General features: G+C 47.8%; 1 protein-coding gene across 1 annotated transcript in view; it reads right to left on the minus strand.

The window, feature by feature from the left end:
* Positions 1–18,752, minus strand: part of CTIF (cap binding complex dependent translation initiation factor) — a 126,397-nt gene that overhangs the window by 37,139 nt on the left and 70,506 nt on the right. The window contains 2 exon segments of the mRNA XM_009647710.2: positions 6,411–6,710; positions 8,483–8,924. Of these exon segments, the coding sequence (XP_009646005.1) occupies positions 6,411–6,710; positions 8,483–8,924 (742 nt within the window).

An 18,752-nucleotide genomic window follows, 5' to 3' on the forward strand; every position in this document is an offset into this window, starting at 1 on the left:
GGTGGAGAAGAGCTCGAACTGAGGAGGATTTCCCCATTGAATCACCACCTCACCTTGGGAAGAGCTCATCAAACTCTTCTGGAAGAGAAACCAAAGGCAGAGATGTTGGGCTCATGCACAGATCAAGGAGATGGATGAGGTGCTGCTCTGTGGACCTCAGAGTGTGAACCCTCACCACTGCAGCACCCAAGACACCCGTATTTCTGGCCTTGGGGTTTGCTCCAGGGACCTTGGGACCTTTTTTCCCCTCTAACTTTAGGTGAAACAACCTCTCCGACATCTCCTGGGCAATGCCTTTTCCAAGACAAGTGGTACTGCTGTGTTTTCTGCACATGAACTGGACCATCTGCAATTAAATTAAGTTAGAAACAGCCATGGAAAGAGGGCCAATGGGTTTTACAGTCAATGCTGGACATGGTGCACACGTCAGATGCTCTCTAGCCATGCCTGGATTCTCCTGCTTCCACCTCTATCAAACCACAAACCATTCCCTGCTGAAGCCCTGGACCTTAATCATGTTAAGGGGGAAAAAAAAAATCTGCCTTTCAGCATTAACCATGTGTATTGCTTCCACGTCTCAATTCCCACAGTATTCCCTTGCTGTCTTTATCCTTACAACCCCTACGGTGCAGAAAGGGCTGCTATCCCCAGGAGGTCAAGTCGCTCGCTCAAATGATGAGGGAGCCTATGGGAAAGGAGGGATTTCAGCTTGTTCCTCCCAAATCCTCATGCTCAGCATGGTAAACGCTTCCCTTTGCACCCCGATTGATTCTCCAGTACCCAATGCCACAGCATCTACATCCCAAGAAGGGTTCCAGCCTAAATCTTCCTCTTCCATCCTCCACCTGGACTGACAACAACAGGTTTTGTTTTATCAGCTTGGCCACCATCTTGGTTGACCCCTCTAGAACTGGCCACACTGACCATCTCAAACCCAGCCGAGACCACCGAAACCCAAGTGCAACCTCTGCCAAAACCTACGGGATTCAACTAGAGTTTCTATGACCAGAGCGAAGCACAGCACTAAACCTTTCAGCCTGAAGAAGAGAAGACTGAGAGGGGACCTCATCAACACATACAAATATCTCAAGGGTGGAAGTCATGAGGACGGAGCCAGACTCTTCACAGGGGTGCCCAGCAACAGGACAAGGGGCAATGGGCACAAACTGAAGCAGAAGAGGTTCCAGTTGAACGTGAGGAAGAACTTGTTGACTCTGAGGGTGCCCGAGCCCTGGCCCAGGCTGCCCAGGGGGGCTGTGAAGTCTCCTTCTCTGGAGATATTCAAAGCCTGCCTGGACAATGTCCTGTGCAACCTGCTCTAGGAGAACCTGCTTTAGCAGGGGGGTTGGACTGGATGATCTCCCGAGGTCCCTTCCAACCCTTGCCATTCAGTGATTCTGTGAACCAAGGAAGGGCCATTTCTGGGGCATCAAGAGATTAAACCAAGACGATGAAGAAGCCTAGTGTGGGTATGTGATAGGGTGTACAATAGGGTGTGCAACGTGGTATACCATAGGATACGCCTTAGGGTATGCCGTAGGGTATGCATTGGGGTACGCCGTAGGGTATCCAACAGGATATGCAACAAAAAGCCCTTCTCCACTTGCACCAAGACATTTCCAACCGCAGGGACGTACCGGGCACTGGCTCTGGCCGGAGGCCGGCGTGCGCTCTGCAGCGGGCTCTGCTGCTCTGTGGCGAGATGTGCGTTTCGTGGTGGTGGGTTGGCTTTTTTTTTTTTTTTATTAAAAGAAGGTATCAGCCTTCTGTTTGATGTGTTGTTGGCTGCGGTTGCTAAGGGGAGCAGTGTACAATTACAGCCCCAGTGATGTCCACTCTAATAATACACTTGGCTCTGCATAGCTCAGATGCAGACACAGCTCTGCTATAAAGAGCACGGCCGTTTCAACAGAGGAATACTCCAACTTATGTTACATGTGAAGGGTTTGTGGCACATGGCTTAACACCCCCCCCACTGAAAAAGAAAAGCACCGCAGCCGGTACAAGCCAGCGAGGGAAACTATGACAAGCAAAACCCTCTCGGAAGAGACGTACTTTCAATTTAGATTTCCATTAAGAAGGTATTTCTAGAGGGGGGAAGAAACCATGCACGTGGCCACCAAGATGTTCTTGTGTGCCCCCATCCACCCAAGCTTCCTGGGCCCAACTGAGCCAGGTCCATCCCAAAGGCTCGCGCAGCCCAAAACTGCTCCGTGTACCAAACACCAAACCAAACTCCATGAGGAGAAAATCAAACCCAAATGACGCCCCTCTCCAGGGCTGAGCCCCCGCGTGGCACCATCTCCCCAAGCTCAACCAGCTGCCCACTCCATGCCTCCCCTTTCTACATCTCCCTTAAGTATCCCGAAAGATTCGCAGCACCCAAATTCAAGCCTCAGCCAAGATTTGGGACCGAAACACTGAATGAAGGATAAATTCAAACCAGAGTTTTCCAGATAGATTCCCTTCAACCCTGAAATGGTGCAACGCCGGCCGGGGGGGATGCTCTTTAGAGGAACTGCCTGCAGGGAGGGGGATGATGACAGCATTTCTGCACCGGCATCTGTTTTGGGATCAAAACAAGTCCCCTGAGATAAGCTGTGAACATGTGCAGCCCCCAAGCCCGAGCACCTTGTCAACAGCTGAAAATATAAGAAGAGACAGGTTAAAAAGCCAGTTTATTGCCTGCTCTGTGGGAATAGCCCTCGCCGCTCGCTTTAAGGTCCAGCGGGATATAGGGATGCGGTCTGTAGGTACCGGGATGCTGGTAGGGTGGCACCAGGGGTTAATGCATTAATTTATGAGATCCTCCGGTGGGGCTGAGCCGTTGCTATCGCAGTCCCAAGAGAAACGGACAAACAAGCCCCTACAAAACAGGAGCATCTGCCGGGAGCAGATGGGGGGGCGAGCGATCCGGCCCCAGGCGCCAGCAGCACTGAGGGGGGGGATCACGTTGATCCCGATTTATCACACCCCGGCAGAGTAATTCCCCAGCTCGCCAGTTCCCGGCGAGCCGAGCTCCTTACGTCCGGGGATCAGATTAGTCTGAAAGGTGCTAGAGAGAAACAAATCCAGCTCTGGAGCAAGCCCTTGGTGGTTTGTTGTTTTTTTTTTAAATTAATGGTAAATTATTTAGAAATGGCCGATGGAAAATATCTGACGGTGGAGTGGCCAGGACTGGAGGTGGGTAATATTATATCATCAACCATATATCAACAGATCATATTGATATGGATATATCAACATCATACCATGAACCGTATATCAACATATCATATTGATATGGATATATCAACATCATACCATGAACCATAAATAAATATATCATATTGATACATCAATATATCATTGTGATATTGGTAATAAATCATATATCAATACCATCAACCCCTTTATTTCACATCAAGGCAGCTCCAACAAGTCTTTTGTGCCTCATACCTGGGTCTGTCTCCAGCCAGGGTTAGCAAGCCTAAATACATGACCAAAAAAAATCCCACTTTCGGGCTGATCAAAGTATTTCATGAATCATGTGGATGCATCTGATTATTTTCATTGGAAAAAAACTCCTGTGCTTGGAGAAAGTCAAAATCCTTTCCTATCAGAAAGGAAATGTTAAATTATTTAATCTCACAGAGCACTTTGCTTTTGACCTGTAGTGATCTGTCACCTTCTGCCCCATCGAGAGCATGCGCAGTTTGGGGCTGAGCAAATCCCTTTTGCATATTTTTCTATGCTCTTGCACATGGAATCAGTCACCCGCACACCCTGCTCACCCTTCACATTTAATTTCTTCCCAGATTTCCACAACGGACATCATGCTCCCATCACACCAAGGCTACATGTTCCTGGTAAGCACTTTGGGACTCTCTGGAGATAGGAGATGTATTATTTATCCTACGTTCATGCTACGAAGAGCTGAATACGAAGCCAGTTATTATTGCAGATGACATTGCAGTATAAATCAGTCTACTGGGTCTGTTGGTAGGGGTGGCAGTGCTGGGCCAAGAGAAGAAAGCAAGTTGGAAGAGTCCTCCCTAACCCAGAAGGACTGCCGTCATCCTCAACTTTCGGAAAGCACCTTGCTGCTCCCTGACCATCGCTCCTGGACTTCATTTTGGATTTCTTAGCATCGCTCAGCCAAACAGGGGAAGACACAAGAGCGACCTGTCATGGGAGGAATGGGATGCTCGGATGGGTTTAGAGCCCCCTCCAGCCCTTTGCTGCTAAATCTGGGACTGATGTTGATCACAATTTGTCTCCTCCTGCTTTATAATCGCTTCAGAAATAAATCAATGGAGAAAAAAATCACCACCTGGTACACATGATGGGCAGACATGTGTTGTGCCCAAGGGCTTTGCCGGGGAGAGCGGAGAAGGAGTGGGTGCAGGGAGAGATGCTGGGTTTGATACGCACCCAGAGCAATGAGAAAAGCAAAACCGGACCAGTGACTGCGCAAGATTATCTTAGTTTACATTCAATATTGATTTTCATTATTTTATTTTGCTCCTTATATCCCTGTTTCCCGTGTTGCTGAACATTCTCATTACCCATGATGGAAAACCCACGTGGATTCAGGCCGGTGCAGCTGCTGTAGCTGCTTGCTGAGCAGCTCCTGGCTGTTTCAATGGCAAAAAAAGCCGGAACACCACAAGAACAGGCTGACTCTCAGGTCTGCTCTGCCATTTCCAACATCTCTCCAGGCAGGTACCTCCTCCTAGCCATCCTCAGGGGGTTTGCCCTGCCTGCACAAAGCTCTGATCTTGGTTGGCACTATATCTCCTTGGACCTAGCCTAGGTCAGATCCAGGTGGGCTTTCTAAACCTGGCTCTAACATGACAGCTACACCCTGGTCTTCTCCAGCCTCCTGTTCCATCAGCCTGCACACCCCCATGTGTAGTCCTGGCACATGGATGTCTCCCTGCTATGACATCACGTGGAGTTGAAGCAGAGGGAGATGGAAACACCTACCCAAGGTGAAAGGCTGATTGCTCGCATAGAAAACCTAAAAGCCCTGAAGCTGGTAGATAGCCAAGCCTACCAGACTACTGGCTATTGCCTTCCCTCTCATTTCCATATGAAAATCCATTGCCAGAAACATTTTCCCGAGGATATGTATTTCTAGGCCAAGTTTCCATTTCAATCAATTGCCATTTCCTGGGGAAAAACCCACAAACAATCCAATGCCCAATATTCCCAGCGAGCACTGCTCTTCTGGATGCTGCTGCCCACAGACAGTGATGTTGGTGGAGGTGGCAGAAGACAGCTTCTTCTCTCCCATCCCTGCAAATATGAGCGGCAGCCCTTTGCCTGCTGTACGGATGCGAGAAGGCATCCGGAGAGCAGGAAGAAACAATTTCATTGCAAGACTTCCTCCACCACAGGACCAGAAGCATGGGTGACCACCATATGTTGCTTGCCCAAAAGGTGACTTGGCCCGCACAAGGCGCAGCATCCAAGGGAGAGAGGTCTGGCAACAGCAAGAAGGTCAAGCAGATGTGCCAAAAACTGGAGCGATGCTGGGCACCGAATGTGCGCAGAGAACAGAAAGACAAACCAAGAGCTTTGTACGTGCCACACATGAAGGAATGGCCAAATGGGAACGCAAATTAAATTGATGGAAATTCATGTTCTACATGTCCCCTCTCCAAAGAGGCAGAAAGACAGAAGTCCATCTAACACCCTCCCTAGACAGCAACCCCCCCTGCATCGTGGTGATACAGTAAAACGCGCTCCCCCCAGCAGATCGTGAGCAGGTGAGAAGAGTCCTGTTTCCCCAGCATACACCATTATCATGGACCAGTTATGACAGCCACTGCTTTTGTCTACCCCCCCAACTTTGCTGTCGCTGATGGTTTTGGAGCAGAACAATCAACCAGTACTTTGTATACCAATAAAAAAGTCGCTCAGAATAATTAGCACATACCCAAATTATTTCTGTCTGGGTTGCAAGCAGAAACCAGGTGCGAGCCCTTCAGCCAGGTGATGCAACCAACAGCGTATTCAGGGACCATGACTGAACTTGGTACCTCTGGTGCTGAGATGGACCACAGGCAAAAAGAGTAGCAAAGACCCGCCACTGTAAGACCCTCCAAGTTGACTTCCCCTCGTGCCATGGGGATACTGCCACAAGCAACCCACTCATTTCCAGATGGGTGTGAGGTACCAAAATTCCATGTAAAGCTCATTAAATGGGAATCAAGAGCAACTTGACAAACCCCTCAGTGCCACGTTATCTATGGTAACCGTTAAAGATGTAAACAGACAAAACTGCAGGTACACCAGGTACCGTTCTCCTCACATCAACTGGCTTCAAAAGGAATTTGGTAACAGCTCAGCTCCTGTCCAAATTCATGGTAAAATCAGGAGGGGTGAAGTTGCAGGCATCTAAGCAACTAATTTTATCTCATTACCTGCAACATGTTGAGGAGCAGACTCCGGAATTTGGTTCCTTCCACCATGAAGAGGGCCATTTTGTCACAGAGCTTGGCTGCCGTGGAAGCAAAGCTGCGGTCTGTCACCGCTTTCTGGTAAATGGTCTTGACTATCTCCCCCAGCATCTCCTCAGAGTTGGTAGAGTTCTGGGCCTCCTCCATGAAGGTGGTGAGCTTGGAGTCAACGTCACTACTGTTGTTCCTCATGCTGTTGAGGATTTCAATTAATTTGTCCATTTTGTTCTTTTCAGGATTGGTGGTTTCCACCGTGACTTCGTCCTGGTCCGTGAAAAGGGAAAGACAAGGCGTCTGTTACACAAGGAAAAAACAGACATATCAGCCCTTGTCCTTCCACAAACAGCAAAAGGGGAGGGGGATTGTGGAGATATATAAACAGACATAGAAAAATCAAAGCATTTTTCAGAGGCACAATGGTCTCATCTCAGCATTGAAAACCACAAGTGAATGAGTTCTGACCCAGAAATGTTCTCTAGCCCCATTTCCTGCAATACTCAATCCCAGAGTCCTCCCCCTTGGCTCAGAGGGAAGATGTGCTTGAGAGTCCTGAGCCAGGATGCCAAGATCTAACCACCCCCAACTGCCTTCAGCATCTTGGACAGGTTTCTGGGAGTGTCTGCAACATGGCAATAATAGACATTTTTTTGCCCCTATTTTGAAAATGCACCGATGTTTGCAAAATGCTCAGATAACAATCCGACAAAAATATCTACTTTTTAATATATATTTAACGATCTAAATTGAGATCAAAGGTGGCACGTGATCCCGGCATTAGAAAAACTCCTAACTTTCCCATCTCTTGGCTGTTAAACTTTTCACTTCACGTCTTTATCGTAGAATTTATTGCTTCTTTTCAACGTTTAGTTACACATTTGCCCCTTTCCTCCAGTGTAAGGCATGCATCCTGCTTGCTCTGCTTGCTCTGGTCTGCTCCCTTCTCCTCCTCTAGCTCAATACAAACCTGTAGCAAGTTTTCAGACAACCCCAACGCCAACCAGCGGTTGGAGTTGTTGAAAACTCCCGACAGGAGGCCAGTTGTGTGGAGGACACCCACCCAAGAGTGGGTGCTTGTGTGATGCGTTTCTTGTAAGACTATAAATCTGCAGGGAGAGCATTAAAATGAATACTCTGAAAGTCTCTGCTATACTCCCATTGCTTTAAAGAACGTAAAAATAACTAACAAAATCTCTTCCTCCCCCTCATGCCCCATACATAAATAGTAAATGCACATGCATTCAAAGGTATACATTTCCAACATGCACTCCCATGGAATCGTATACGTTCAGGTTATTTTTGCTACGCATTTTGGAAATCTCATTGGAGAGACCCCCACAGATGCATTTTTCCAGTCTGACAAAAGAATCTCAAGAGAAAGAATCTGAGTTTCACAGGGGGCAAATGAAGATATCATCTCCGAATTCCTCAGAAATCTGAGGCTGAATATTGTTTCCAAAAAGGATTTCTCCTCCATCACTTGCATGCAATAGCTTTGTTATTGTTGGGTGGTTGGAAGGAAGAGGGAAAGTTAAGGGCGTTTCAATTAATTGCTGAGATAAATGGATATCAACTTTTAAGTAGCTGACTCCAACTATTCAGCGCTCAGAAGTCAAAGCTCTGTAATTGTGGAGACAAATTGGCTTTTTTAGGCCTCTTTGCAAAGCTGATGACCTCTGCAGACCGGGAGACAGTCAGTTGGGATCAGCCCCTGGGGAAGGAGCACCTGCATTGCAGCTCACATGAGCACCAGCCTTCCCAAAGGGTCTTTGCATGGGTAGGGGGAAAGTTCCCAGTCCTTCTTAGAGAACACGTGCTGGTAAGTAACCTCAACCAAGGAGGTGAGCATTGTGTCAATAAAAGGTCTTCCGAAAAAGCACAAAGACACTTCAAGAGAAGTGTTGGCACTGGGAGATTAAGATAAGTTGGGTGCATTCATGGAAAGGTCCCTTGAGCCCAACCCACCCTTTGTATGGAGAATGGCCAATAGCCAGACTCTTAGAAAATGGGAAACTCAATGTTCCCCTAAGACATAGTACCTTTTCTTTTAGTCTCCTCCGCAGCCTGTCTTTGGAAGACTGAAGCAAATTGATCTTGGGTCTTTCCCCAATGCGCTCATGAATACTGTCTTTCCGCTTGGTCTCTGACTCTTGGATGTACTGCTGAGACTGCTTCTCTACAGCCTCCGGGCCCCGGTGGGTCTCCACAGGAATATGCACCGTGCAGACGGAGGTGTCCTCGATTTTCAAGTTCTCAGTCTCTTTGGCATTTCTGTGCGTTTCTTTGTCGTTGGGTGAGTGCTTCTGGTTATGGTGCCATCTCCGGTTCTGGCTATAGCCGTGGTGGCCCGTCCTGCCTGAGGAGTGAGGGGCCTGGCCTCCTTGGTAGAGTTTCTGGTGGTCCCTGTTGTGTTTGGTGCCACCTTGTTGATGATCTGTGTGCTGCTGAGACTTGTTCCCACCAGGAAGTCTCTGCTGTCGCCTAGAAAGTCAAAAGAAGGCATTAGTACACCTTGTCCTCCATGGTCCTGTTTGGTCAACACATCCATCCCACCAAACACCCTGGCCCTTGGCAGGTGGGCTCTGTGAGTCTCCCTACCACAAAAGGGGAGCCAATTTCTTGGCATCTAACACAACCTAGTACCAATGCTTGCCTCTCAATCTCTCTCAATAACAGGCATATTTCAGCTGAAGGTTTTCACGAACAGTTAGATAACACAACTTTGGTTCCCAGGAAAACCTCTCCCAGGTTTCTGTGTTACTTCCACATTAAACCAGGGAAGATCTGGTTACTCCCAGCTCAGCAGCGGGAAGTCAGGTAGGCAAGAAATAACAGGAGATATTTTCTTCTGAAGACCTAAGGAGCTCCTGATAAGCCTGGCCTACAGCATCAATTGTTCCTCTTGCTTGCCACTTCTTCTGTACCAACATGGCCTGGTTTGCAGCGCATCATTTTAAGCATATTGGGAATTTCTAAAAGAGCAAAAAAGCTAAAAGGAGAATTACCAAGTAAAACAGGTGCCCACATCAAATGGTTTTGTTTGACCTTTCTTTGTGCGTGCCCTTCATCATTACTACACTGGGAGAGGATGTGTGCATGGATGAAGAAGCTGAGGACCAATGCATGGCTCTGGCAGCACGAGGAGCCAGGACCATTGCCTCTGGATAGGAGGCTGGGTAAATATAGCTTTAAGTGGATAACATGGAAATTCAACAGGCACAAAGAAGAAGAATTTACTGCAAATGGTTTGCTCGAGACAGTACAGCGGCTCAGAAGGAGTGAGCAAGCCCCTGTGGGTTGGCTGTAACTGGTAGCTGAGATGTCTGGTCCCATAAAAAAACAATGGTTGAATGGAAGGATGCTTTGGCAGCCTTGGACATTTCAGATTTCCACACTGTCTGCAGCATGGCTCTCCCTAGCAGAGCAGGCTGAGCTGGCACGCCATCATCAAGGATGCATTTAAGATGAAGATGGTCCCAGCTTTGACTGCCTTCGCCTGGGACTCTGGCCTGGTCAGTCCTAAGCATGACGGCAGCTCCCTGCCTGCCCACTGCCTTTTTGACGCTCTGTATTGGCTCTGAGAGCACACGGGATGCTTTAATGCTCGGCTCCTTACGAGGCTGCTGGGAGCAGTCTTGGTGGCTCACAAGGGAGATCCCCCCAACATCGTCCCTTGAAACAGGGAAACAATCGGGAGTGCAGCAGCAACCACACCAGTCTGCATCTGTACTGGCATTGCAGCCGTTATAATCCCCCTGCTCAGCCTCCTCCCTTACCTCAACCCCTCGCCTCCATTCAGATAAATAGTGTTTATTTAAAACCCGTCGCATAGCAATTAATTTTATTTTCATCATCTGCACCACGCGGCTAAGGGCGCTCGGGCAAAGGAAGGGGCCATTCACAAATACATTTCAATGGTCAGCGGCTAAACAGTCTCCAACCCTGCCTGCCAAAACCAGCTGCCCATCAAATCCGTATTCCTTGGCATTCCCAGGAATTAAAACCTATTTTCCGAGGCCAACTGGCTCTTAACCATAAAGAGCAAGGGCTCGTGTTTAGAGAACACAGGACGAAGAGGCTTGTTCGTGGTGGCAATGGAAGGAATTTGCGTTTCGTCTCAGACCACTGGATCCGGTTTTCTGAGATATTCAACGAGAGGTTTTATTTTATTTATTTATTTTTTTTTGCAAGCTGAATGGCAGGGAATTAAAAAAAAAAAAAAAAAAGGAGATGGGGAAGCTTTCCTGTTTGCTGGAGCTTACAAGCATTTTATGAGTACAGATTCTCCACATCAAGTTTTCCTGGCATTTCTTTGTTTCCTCTCCGTAACGCAATCACATAAACCGCTTTGTAAAGAGCAATGCTTATTACAAGGGGAATGTCAAAATAAAAGTTAAACCCCTTATCTAGTACTGAGCTCTCGCACGCTCAAGTGTGCAAGAGTTTTGCTGGTATAATTCAGCGTTTGCTTTCTGTGGTTTTGCTCTTCTCTCGGCTCAAACATCTGAGTTTAACTGTTTGGGAGCACTTTTATCCTTGGGTTATTAGCCGGACAGGCTGCTACTGTACTTAAGCTGCAAATACTGCACAGAAATGACAAACGTTGCACACAGACACAGCTTTAATTTAAACAGAAGTAAGGCAAAACACCTGGAAATGAGCTGGGAACCAGCCTCTGCTGTAAATTCCCGCAAGAAATGCATGCCAGGGTATTTTTTGCCTAAAGACATAGTGATATTACAAACCAAACCGTTTCTGTTTAAGGACTGTGAAAGGGAAAAAAAAAAAAAAAAAAGTCTAAGATTACAACAAAACACTTAAGCCAATGTGGAATGTGCAAGATGGTTCAGTTTGGGGCTTTTGCAATAGGACGGGGAGGGGACAGGCAGCTCCGTCCCTGTGCAGGATGGCTACAAGGCAATATCCCCACGGCAAGGGGCAAAGCAAACACAAACTGAAGCTCTGCAGTCCCTGACCACAGGATGGAAAACACCAGGGTTAAACATGTTAGGAAAATAATAAAAAAAATTGCAAGAACTAAAAGGCAAAGGAAACAGAGTGGCAAACAAGAAGCAATGTCCGTGACTTGGCAGCAGGCAGGGGTCTCGGATGATAATCCAGCATTCAGGCAAAGACTCGTCGTGTGCTTTTATCTTCCCAACACCCCAGCGAAGAAGAAAAGCCAAGAAGAAATAGGACTCTGCAGCAAAGAAGAGCCAAAGCAGGGAGAATGGAGCCCAGATCTTTCAACTTTTAGGCCTGCACAGCATTGCGAAGCCCGGGAGGTTGGGATGACCCATCCTTGCTCTCAGGTGTGACCAAGGCGCTGGGGACAAAGAAAGCCCCAGGAAGGGACAAGATGGGGACAAGGGCACCCCACCACATCCATCTGCTGTGGGTTGAGTTGATGGCAACAACCTTGTGCTTGCTCGAAGGCAAGAGAGCCGAGATGGTGGCCTGGAGTGACCTGTCAAGCTTAGGGAACCAGACCTTGTAGGAACCCAAAGGCACGTCCCAACCCAGGGTTGTAATGCCAAAGGAAGGAACAGCTGATACTTGAATCACACAGCAACATCTCCAAGAAAAGGAAGAATTCACCCCCAAAAACATGCCGCAGCTATTGGGAAACCCTTCTTCCATCCCTCTCTGCTCATCCTTTGCTGCAAGGACACGGTGCCTCGTGGAGGACCCTGCTTCAGTTAAAAGAAAAAGTACCCAGAGAGCACACCGGTCTCCTACCTCTTGCCTCTGTTTAATGTTAAATAACTATTTTCACTTCAAAAGCCAAATTCTGATTCAGCTCAAAGCTCCCCCCAACTTGAGTGGGACTGGGGATTTGGCCATCAGCCAACATGGGAACTTAAAGAGATGATCAGAGTTACTAAGAAACGTCAGAAGAACAAAAAAACCAAAGGGAGACAGGGTTGCCAAGCTGGAAATAGGATGGTATTGCCTCTGCTATCCTTTCTCCGCAGATTTTTTTATTTAATTAACTAAATGAGATACCTTTCAACAGAATTTAGATCTGACAAATGTCTGCTCTGTCAGAGGAGCCTACGCAAACAAATCTAAGGCTTCAGCTGTCTCGGTGATTACCAGCCTACGTGCTCAGAAATACGGGATTCCTGCAAGTTTTTACTACATCGTTTGCTCCCAAGGAAAGGGGCTGGAAGGCACAAGGCTGGGGAAAATAACTCCAGACACGTGGACAGCTGTGGTCTATAACACAGTTGCTCCGTCCCATCAGCCCTGCTCATATCCCCCCCGCCCCGTCCCGAGTGAGACAAGTCCTCCGAGAGCCCCCAACCATTTGTCTGGCATGTGCAGAGCTGGAGGACAACGCGGGGTTACATTCTCCTGGTAGTTGCACGGAGATTTGGTTGGGCAGTTCCTAAAATACTGAGAGATAAGGAGCTACATCTCTTAACAGCACAGGTCCACTGGATATTCTGGCTCTTGCCTTTGAAGAACCTGCTTAGACGCCATCCTTGCCCTCAATCCCAGGCAACTCTTCCATGGGACAAGTCCTCCCAGGCACACTAAGCTCCTTGCAGAGGAGGGGCGTTGGGTTTGTCCTGCTTTTGTGCAGAGCCTGATATCTGCTGGGCATGGCCAGGGCCACCCAGCAATTAACAACTAATACGGACTTGCAGCCACTCGTGCAAGAAGTTGAGAATGAAGAACAGTGCCACGGGCAAGGTCAAACCTTCTGCTTCACCTTCGTCCTTCTGGTGAATGAAAACATTCCTCACTGCGTTTTGTGGACAGAAAGTTTCTCTCCATTCTTTCTTTTCCCAGGCAGGATTTAATCTCTGTACCAGGAGCAGGCCCAGGAATACGATGCTAAATCTCGGGAGCATCTCATGATCAGCTTTGCTACTACCACACCTGCGATAAATCAGCAATTGCTGTTACCAGGGCCAGATTAAGATCTGCTGTAGAAATGGACTCTGTGGGACCCTCAGCCCCCATGAGGACCCCAGATCCCACTTAGCCAAAGCTGGAGGAGCAGAGGACCCCAAGGCATGCAGCGACTGCACCTGCGAATAGAAGACTGGCGAGGCTGGCTCTACGTGATGAAGGGCCACCACTCTCCCACCTTCTTTTTGAAAAATCCTGCAGTCATTTTCCATTAAGAGGGAGGGAAATTAAATAAAACTCTTAGAGTCACCACTGAAAATGTTAAACTCGGAGATGGATGGCAGCTCGGCTCTTCCCTGCTGCCCAGGATACCCAGCCTGAATAGGGAAAGGGCAGGAAGAAGCAAAGTCCTCCAAAACACCCCCTGAACAAACCAATTTCTCCAGGCCCAGCCTTTCTGAACTAAGCATATTCCAGCCAGACCAACTGCTTCACCTTGTGTGATGCAGCTCCACAAATAAACAGACTGGCACCCCTAAGCGGGCACTGCTGGAGGCGTTTGGGCATGGCAGTGCTGCTGCGGTCAAAACTGCCCACCGTCACTGGCTTTGGGCACCTCAGGGGCACCAAACTGGAGGGCCTGAAGGATCCCAGTTAGGAGCTGGTAGAATTTTACAGCATCTAAAACTGGTCCTGGAGGTCTAATCCTGCCCTGGAAGGTCAACAGGAATATTGTTATTAATATAATGAGGAGGAAAGTCTAAATTTCTACTCTAGAGGTTTGACTTCCCCCAAAAGAATTCTTCACCAAGCCTACCTCCATCAAAGGCCCTCCAATGTCTTACATGCTTGTATAATGACAATTCAAGTGCTGCAGTGCAGGGAGCACCACAGCCCCGCTACGGCCGTTTTCTATCCTTGCTATGACTGAGAGTGGGAAACACTCAAATAAGCTTGACGGTTCCACACAATTTAATCAAAACCCTCAAAACCCCACAGAAAGCAACAGCCACCAGCTCCAAGGATGAAGAACACAGGGCTTCTGTGTGTTTTCCCTTTGGCTTTCTCTCTCAAACTGGTTTCACTTGGCTCCAGTTTCATTTTTGTTTGCATTTTTCTCAGATGAGAAGGGAACAAGATGTCATGTTCACTCCTGAAAACAAAAATGAAATTATTCGCACTTCTTTTATGCCCTTCTGTCACTAGGGTTAAAGTCTATCCTGATCGCTAGACCCAGCCTGTGCGTCTGGATGGACATGGCATTTTGGAAGCAAAGAAAATCTACCTGTCAAAATGGTGGTGATCAGGATCTAAAATCATCTTTGAACACTCAAGACATGATGCATGCTTTAGGTCTTACACGTACGCATCCTTGAAAACATACAATGAATTCTAGAAGACAAGCACAGCCAACAAAAACAACACTATGAGGGTAGAGATGTTTTTGATGAGGCTCACAGCATCTGGCTGCTGGGAAAAGCATTATGAAACCTTCAGATGAGCCGCCTACTTGGGAACAACTCCCCTCGTCATCGCCTTGGTCTTGGGGTGCAGCCACTGCAGCCAACCCTCCCTTGGGCCTGGACAACATGTCTGGCTTTGCTAGAGATTATTTTATTTGGCCTTTACAACATAACTAGACTCACTATAAATCAGCATTGATTTTTAGGATGAGGGTGGTGAGACATTGGGACAGGTTGCCCAGAGTGGTGGTAGATGCCCCATCCCTGGAAACATTCAAGGCCAGGTTGGATGGGGCTCTGAGCAACCTGATGGAGTCAAAGATGTCCCTGCTCACTGCAGGGGGGTTGGACTAGTGAGCTTTAAAGGGCCCCTTCCAACCCAAACCATTTGTGGTTCTATGATTGAAGGGCTTCACACAGAGACACCCAAGCCACTTACGCAATAACATATCCAAAAAATGGGTGTAGGATTGACACAAAGCACAGTTCATCATGGGATCCACTATCTTCTGCTATGGGATGCTGACCAGTTTGGCCTTTCCAAACATAGAAAGCAGACCTGATTTCTCCCTGTGCCTTCCTGCGGCATCGCTTTACATCACCAATGTCCACTACTTCTCTCACCACAGTGATGGACACCCCACTCACAGGACCACCAGCTGAGTGTCCAGTCTGCAGGCTGTGCCACAGCAGCAGAGGCAGCGCTGCTGGGCTGAAAGGACACGGCACAAAGTCCATCGGAGCAGACTCAGCAACACCTCAAAGAGCAAACTTGTCTCTTGCTGAAGTCCAATGAAAGTCCTCACATGCTGCAATGCTTGGCCGCACAGGCTGCCTGAGTCAGCTATTTTCTTCTAAGCTTCATGGAAATGAATCTTCTGGAGGAATTTAAGTAGCTGTTTTGCAACACCAGCTTGGGAAAGACATCCCAAGTACAGATGGCATGTGAGATAGCTCCAAAACAGCTCTTTAAATGCTTTGCTGGATCTCCCACAAATCATTAGGGATGTCTAGATGGAGGCCCTTGTTGCACAGAGTGGGCAACCAGCTAGGAAGACACCCCCTGGACTTCAAGGCTGACTGCCCAGACTGGTGTAGAAATCACTGCAGTGATTTCATGTAGAAATTGCTTGGAAAGGGTTCTCTTCATAAACTACATCGCTTGGAATTATGGTTTTGGATTCTTAGCGTACTGTAAACATGACTGCAAAAATGACATGAAAACCATAGGAAAACACAGCGACAAGGAACCGAATCCAGTTCAGCTGAAATAGTTTAAACCTGAAAGACACAACCACGGTACATGACATTTCCCCAAAATCTGCTGAGCGCGAAAACACTTGGATCCTGGACTAGCGGTAAGAATGCGCCTCGAATGAATATAGATTCATCTTTTACTACTATGCAATAAAAGAGCTTACATCGCAGACTCCAGGCTGCCTCCTTTAAAAATACACCAAGGCTGAGCAGTCATCCCGAGATCTGCTAATCCCCCAAGAGATATAAACTTTAAAGCCAGGCCAGGATGCACAGACAGAGCCCACCATCATCCCTCCATGGTCCTGTCCCTCAAGACCCATCCTAAATAGGACGTACGAGCCCCCACCTGCTGCCTTTTTGTTCAGCTGTCTTCCTTTAGACCTCTGTGACTCTTTGACCTGCAAGCAAGGAGACATCCTAGGGGTTGGGTTTTGGTTTTGTGGTTTTGTTTTTTTTTTTTTTTTTTTTTCCATCTCCTATTTATACCAGTGCTTTCTAGTGAAGAAATAAATGTCTTTCCTGTAGAAGCTAAGGCAAGATTTGACAGGATCCCCTAACAGCTGTCCAGACACATGAGCTGACCCGAAGTCCACGGCGAGCAATTACTTCCGACATGGGGATCTGGTAAAACACCAACTCGGGGAGCGGAGATGCTTTGGATTTCTGTGTGCCAGGAGCATTTACCAAACAGATGAAATAAACTTCTTTAAAAATGACGCAGCATGCTACGGCATTTAGCGTAGAGCTTTGGGAGCTCGGATCGATCTGGGTGTTGACTTATTGCGACCCAGAGACAATCCTAAGCGGTTTCCCAAATGTCTACCTAGGTCTGTCCCACCATCAAAAGATTTGTCTCCTCTTGACCCCACTCCTGCCTCCTCTCTCACGCCACCCCTAATGCTCATACGGATGCACTGAGCCATGCCAAGGTCTGATCCACCCCCAAAAAATTTACTTTCTCTTGGACGTGTTTCCAGTCATCCATTTGGAAGGGAACACAGCTCAGGGGGAGGTACAGAGCCGGGTCACCTTCTGCGGCTCCGGTGCCACGTAGCTGCCTGGGGACCAGCACCCCCAGCTTTAATGGTGAAATTGCGATGATCCATAGCATCTGCACAACGCTGGGAATGGATGGAGCAATGTTAGTTTAAATGAAAGAAAGAAGCCTGTTGTCCACTCATGCCCCGGAGGCTGTCACGCTAAATAAAGACATTATCAGAGAAAGAGCAGATACTCAGCGCCTTCATGCCTGTTAATGACCCCGGCACCTTCCGAATCAATCTAAGGACTCTCTTTCCCACAGATGGTCCCTTGGAGACAGACTGCTGTGGCTTTTGTAGGAATAAATGGAAACAAAACAGTTAACAAATATCCAAAAATAGAGTGTAGTTAACTTATTTTTTTTTTTTAATATGGAGTTGAAAAATCCCTGGGTGATTTACGTGCCAGCAGAGACATTAGCTGCATATAATAGATGCAATATTTTTAATACTAATATTTTGGGCTGAGACAAGAGCGGGAATGGAAAGTATTTCCAGTGCCTTGACTTCTTTATTTTGCAAACATCAGTTGCTAACTGGGGTCAGACAGAAATATTGTTTCTGCAACAAGAGCCCAAACAACTCGAGCTGGCAACTTCTTCACGCACTAACCATGCCAGGAGGCCCTGCAGAGCTTCAGCATGTTGCTCCCTCCCAGGTCTCCGGGGCCAATGTCCCCAGTTTGGGCTCGCAAGGAAGACGAGTGGGTGGTAAATGCTCTCCTGCAGAGAGGGTGGCTACTTGCCATGGCCAAAAACAGGAAGTCACCACCCAAACTGTGGGGCCACACTGTTAGAAGTGCTGCTGGGCTTCTTCAAATGGGCCAGGTCTCATGGAAAGACCTTGGTGTGACACAGGGGATGCCATAAAATCTTTTTTTGCCCATCGAAAGCATCCACCTCTGCTTGCCCTTACCTCTCAGTTATAGAATCATAGAATCATAGAATGTTTAGGGTTGGAAGGGACCACTAGTGGTCATCTAGTCCAACCCCCCTGCAGTGAGCAGGGACACTGCTAACTAGATCAGATTGCTCAGAGCCCCATCCAACCTGGCCTTGAATGTTCCCAGGGATGGGGTCTCCACTACCTCTCTGGGCAACCTGTTCCAGTGTTTTACCACTCTCATTGTAAAAAATTTCTTCCTTACGATCTTTTTTTGCATGTCCTTCTTGTGCTGAGGGCTCTGCCCTTGCCTCTCAGTTCACCTGCCAGATAAGTTTGGAGAGTAACCTGACAGCAGAAAGCCCTTGGTGCTTGTTCCAAGTGACCACCAGCAATGGCACATTTATATTCGAGGATTGAAAGCAGGAGAAAGAAACAAGTTATTTCACTTTATATTTGCTCCAGCAACCAGCTGCTGACAACATCTCCATGAACTCGTGCTGGAAAACAATGTGTAGATGGATAAACCCATTTCCAGTACTGAGGAGCCGTGCCGGAAACACTCCACCAAAGAGAAAGCCATTTCAATAACAGATCGGTTTCCTAGTGCAGAGGAACCTGCCGCTATATTTCCTTCCCTCAATTCTGGCCGGCTGAAATAGCATCACGTAGACAGTCGTATTTTGCACTACACGACACTAGAAGTGCAGCCTTGAAGGACAGTCTCATGGGTGACGGGGTTCACGCAGATGAGGATCTTGATGGCCATGGGTTCACTGCAAGGTCTGTGGTGGGGGAAGGTC

The sequence above is a fragment of the Egretta garzetta genome, unplaced genomic scaffold (assembly GCF_000687185.1).
Source record: "Egretta garzetta isolate BGI_Z169 unplaced genomic scaffold, ASM68718v1 scaffold179, whole genome shotgun sequence".
NCBI lineage: Eukaryota > Metazoa > Chordata > Aves > Pelecaniformes > Ardeidae > Egretta > Egretta garzetta.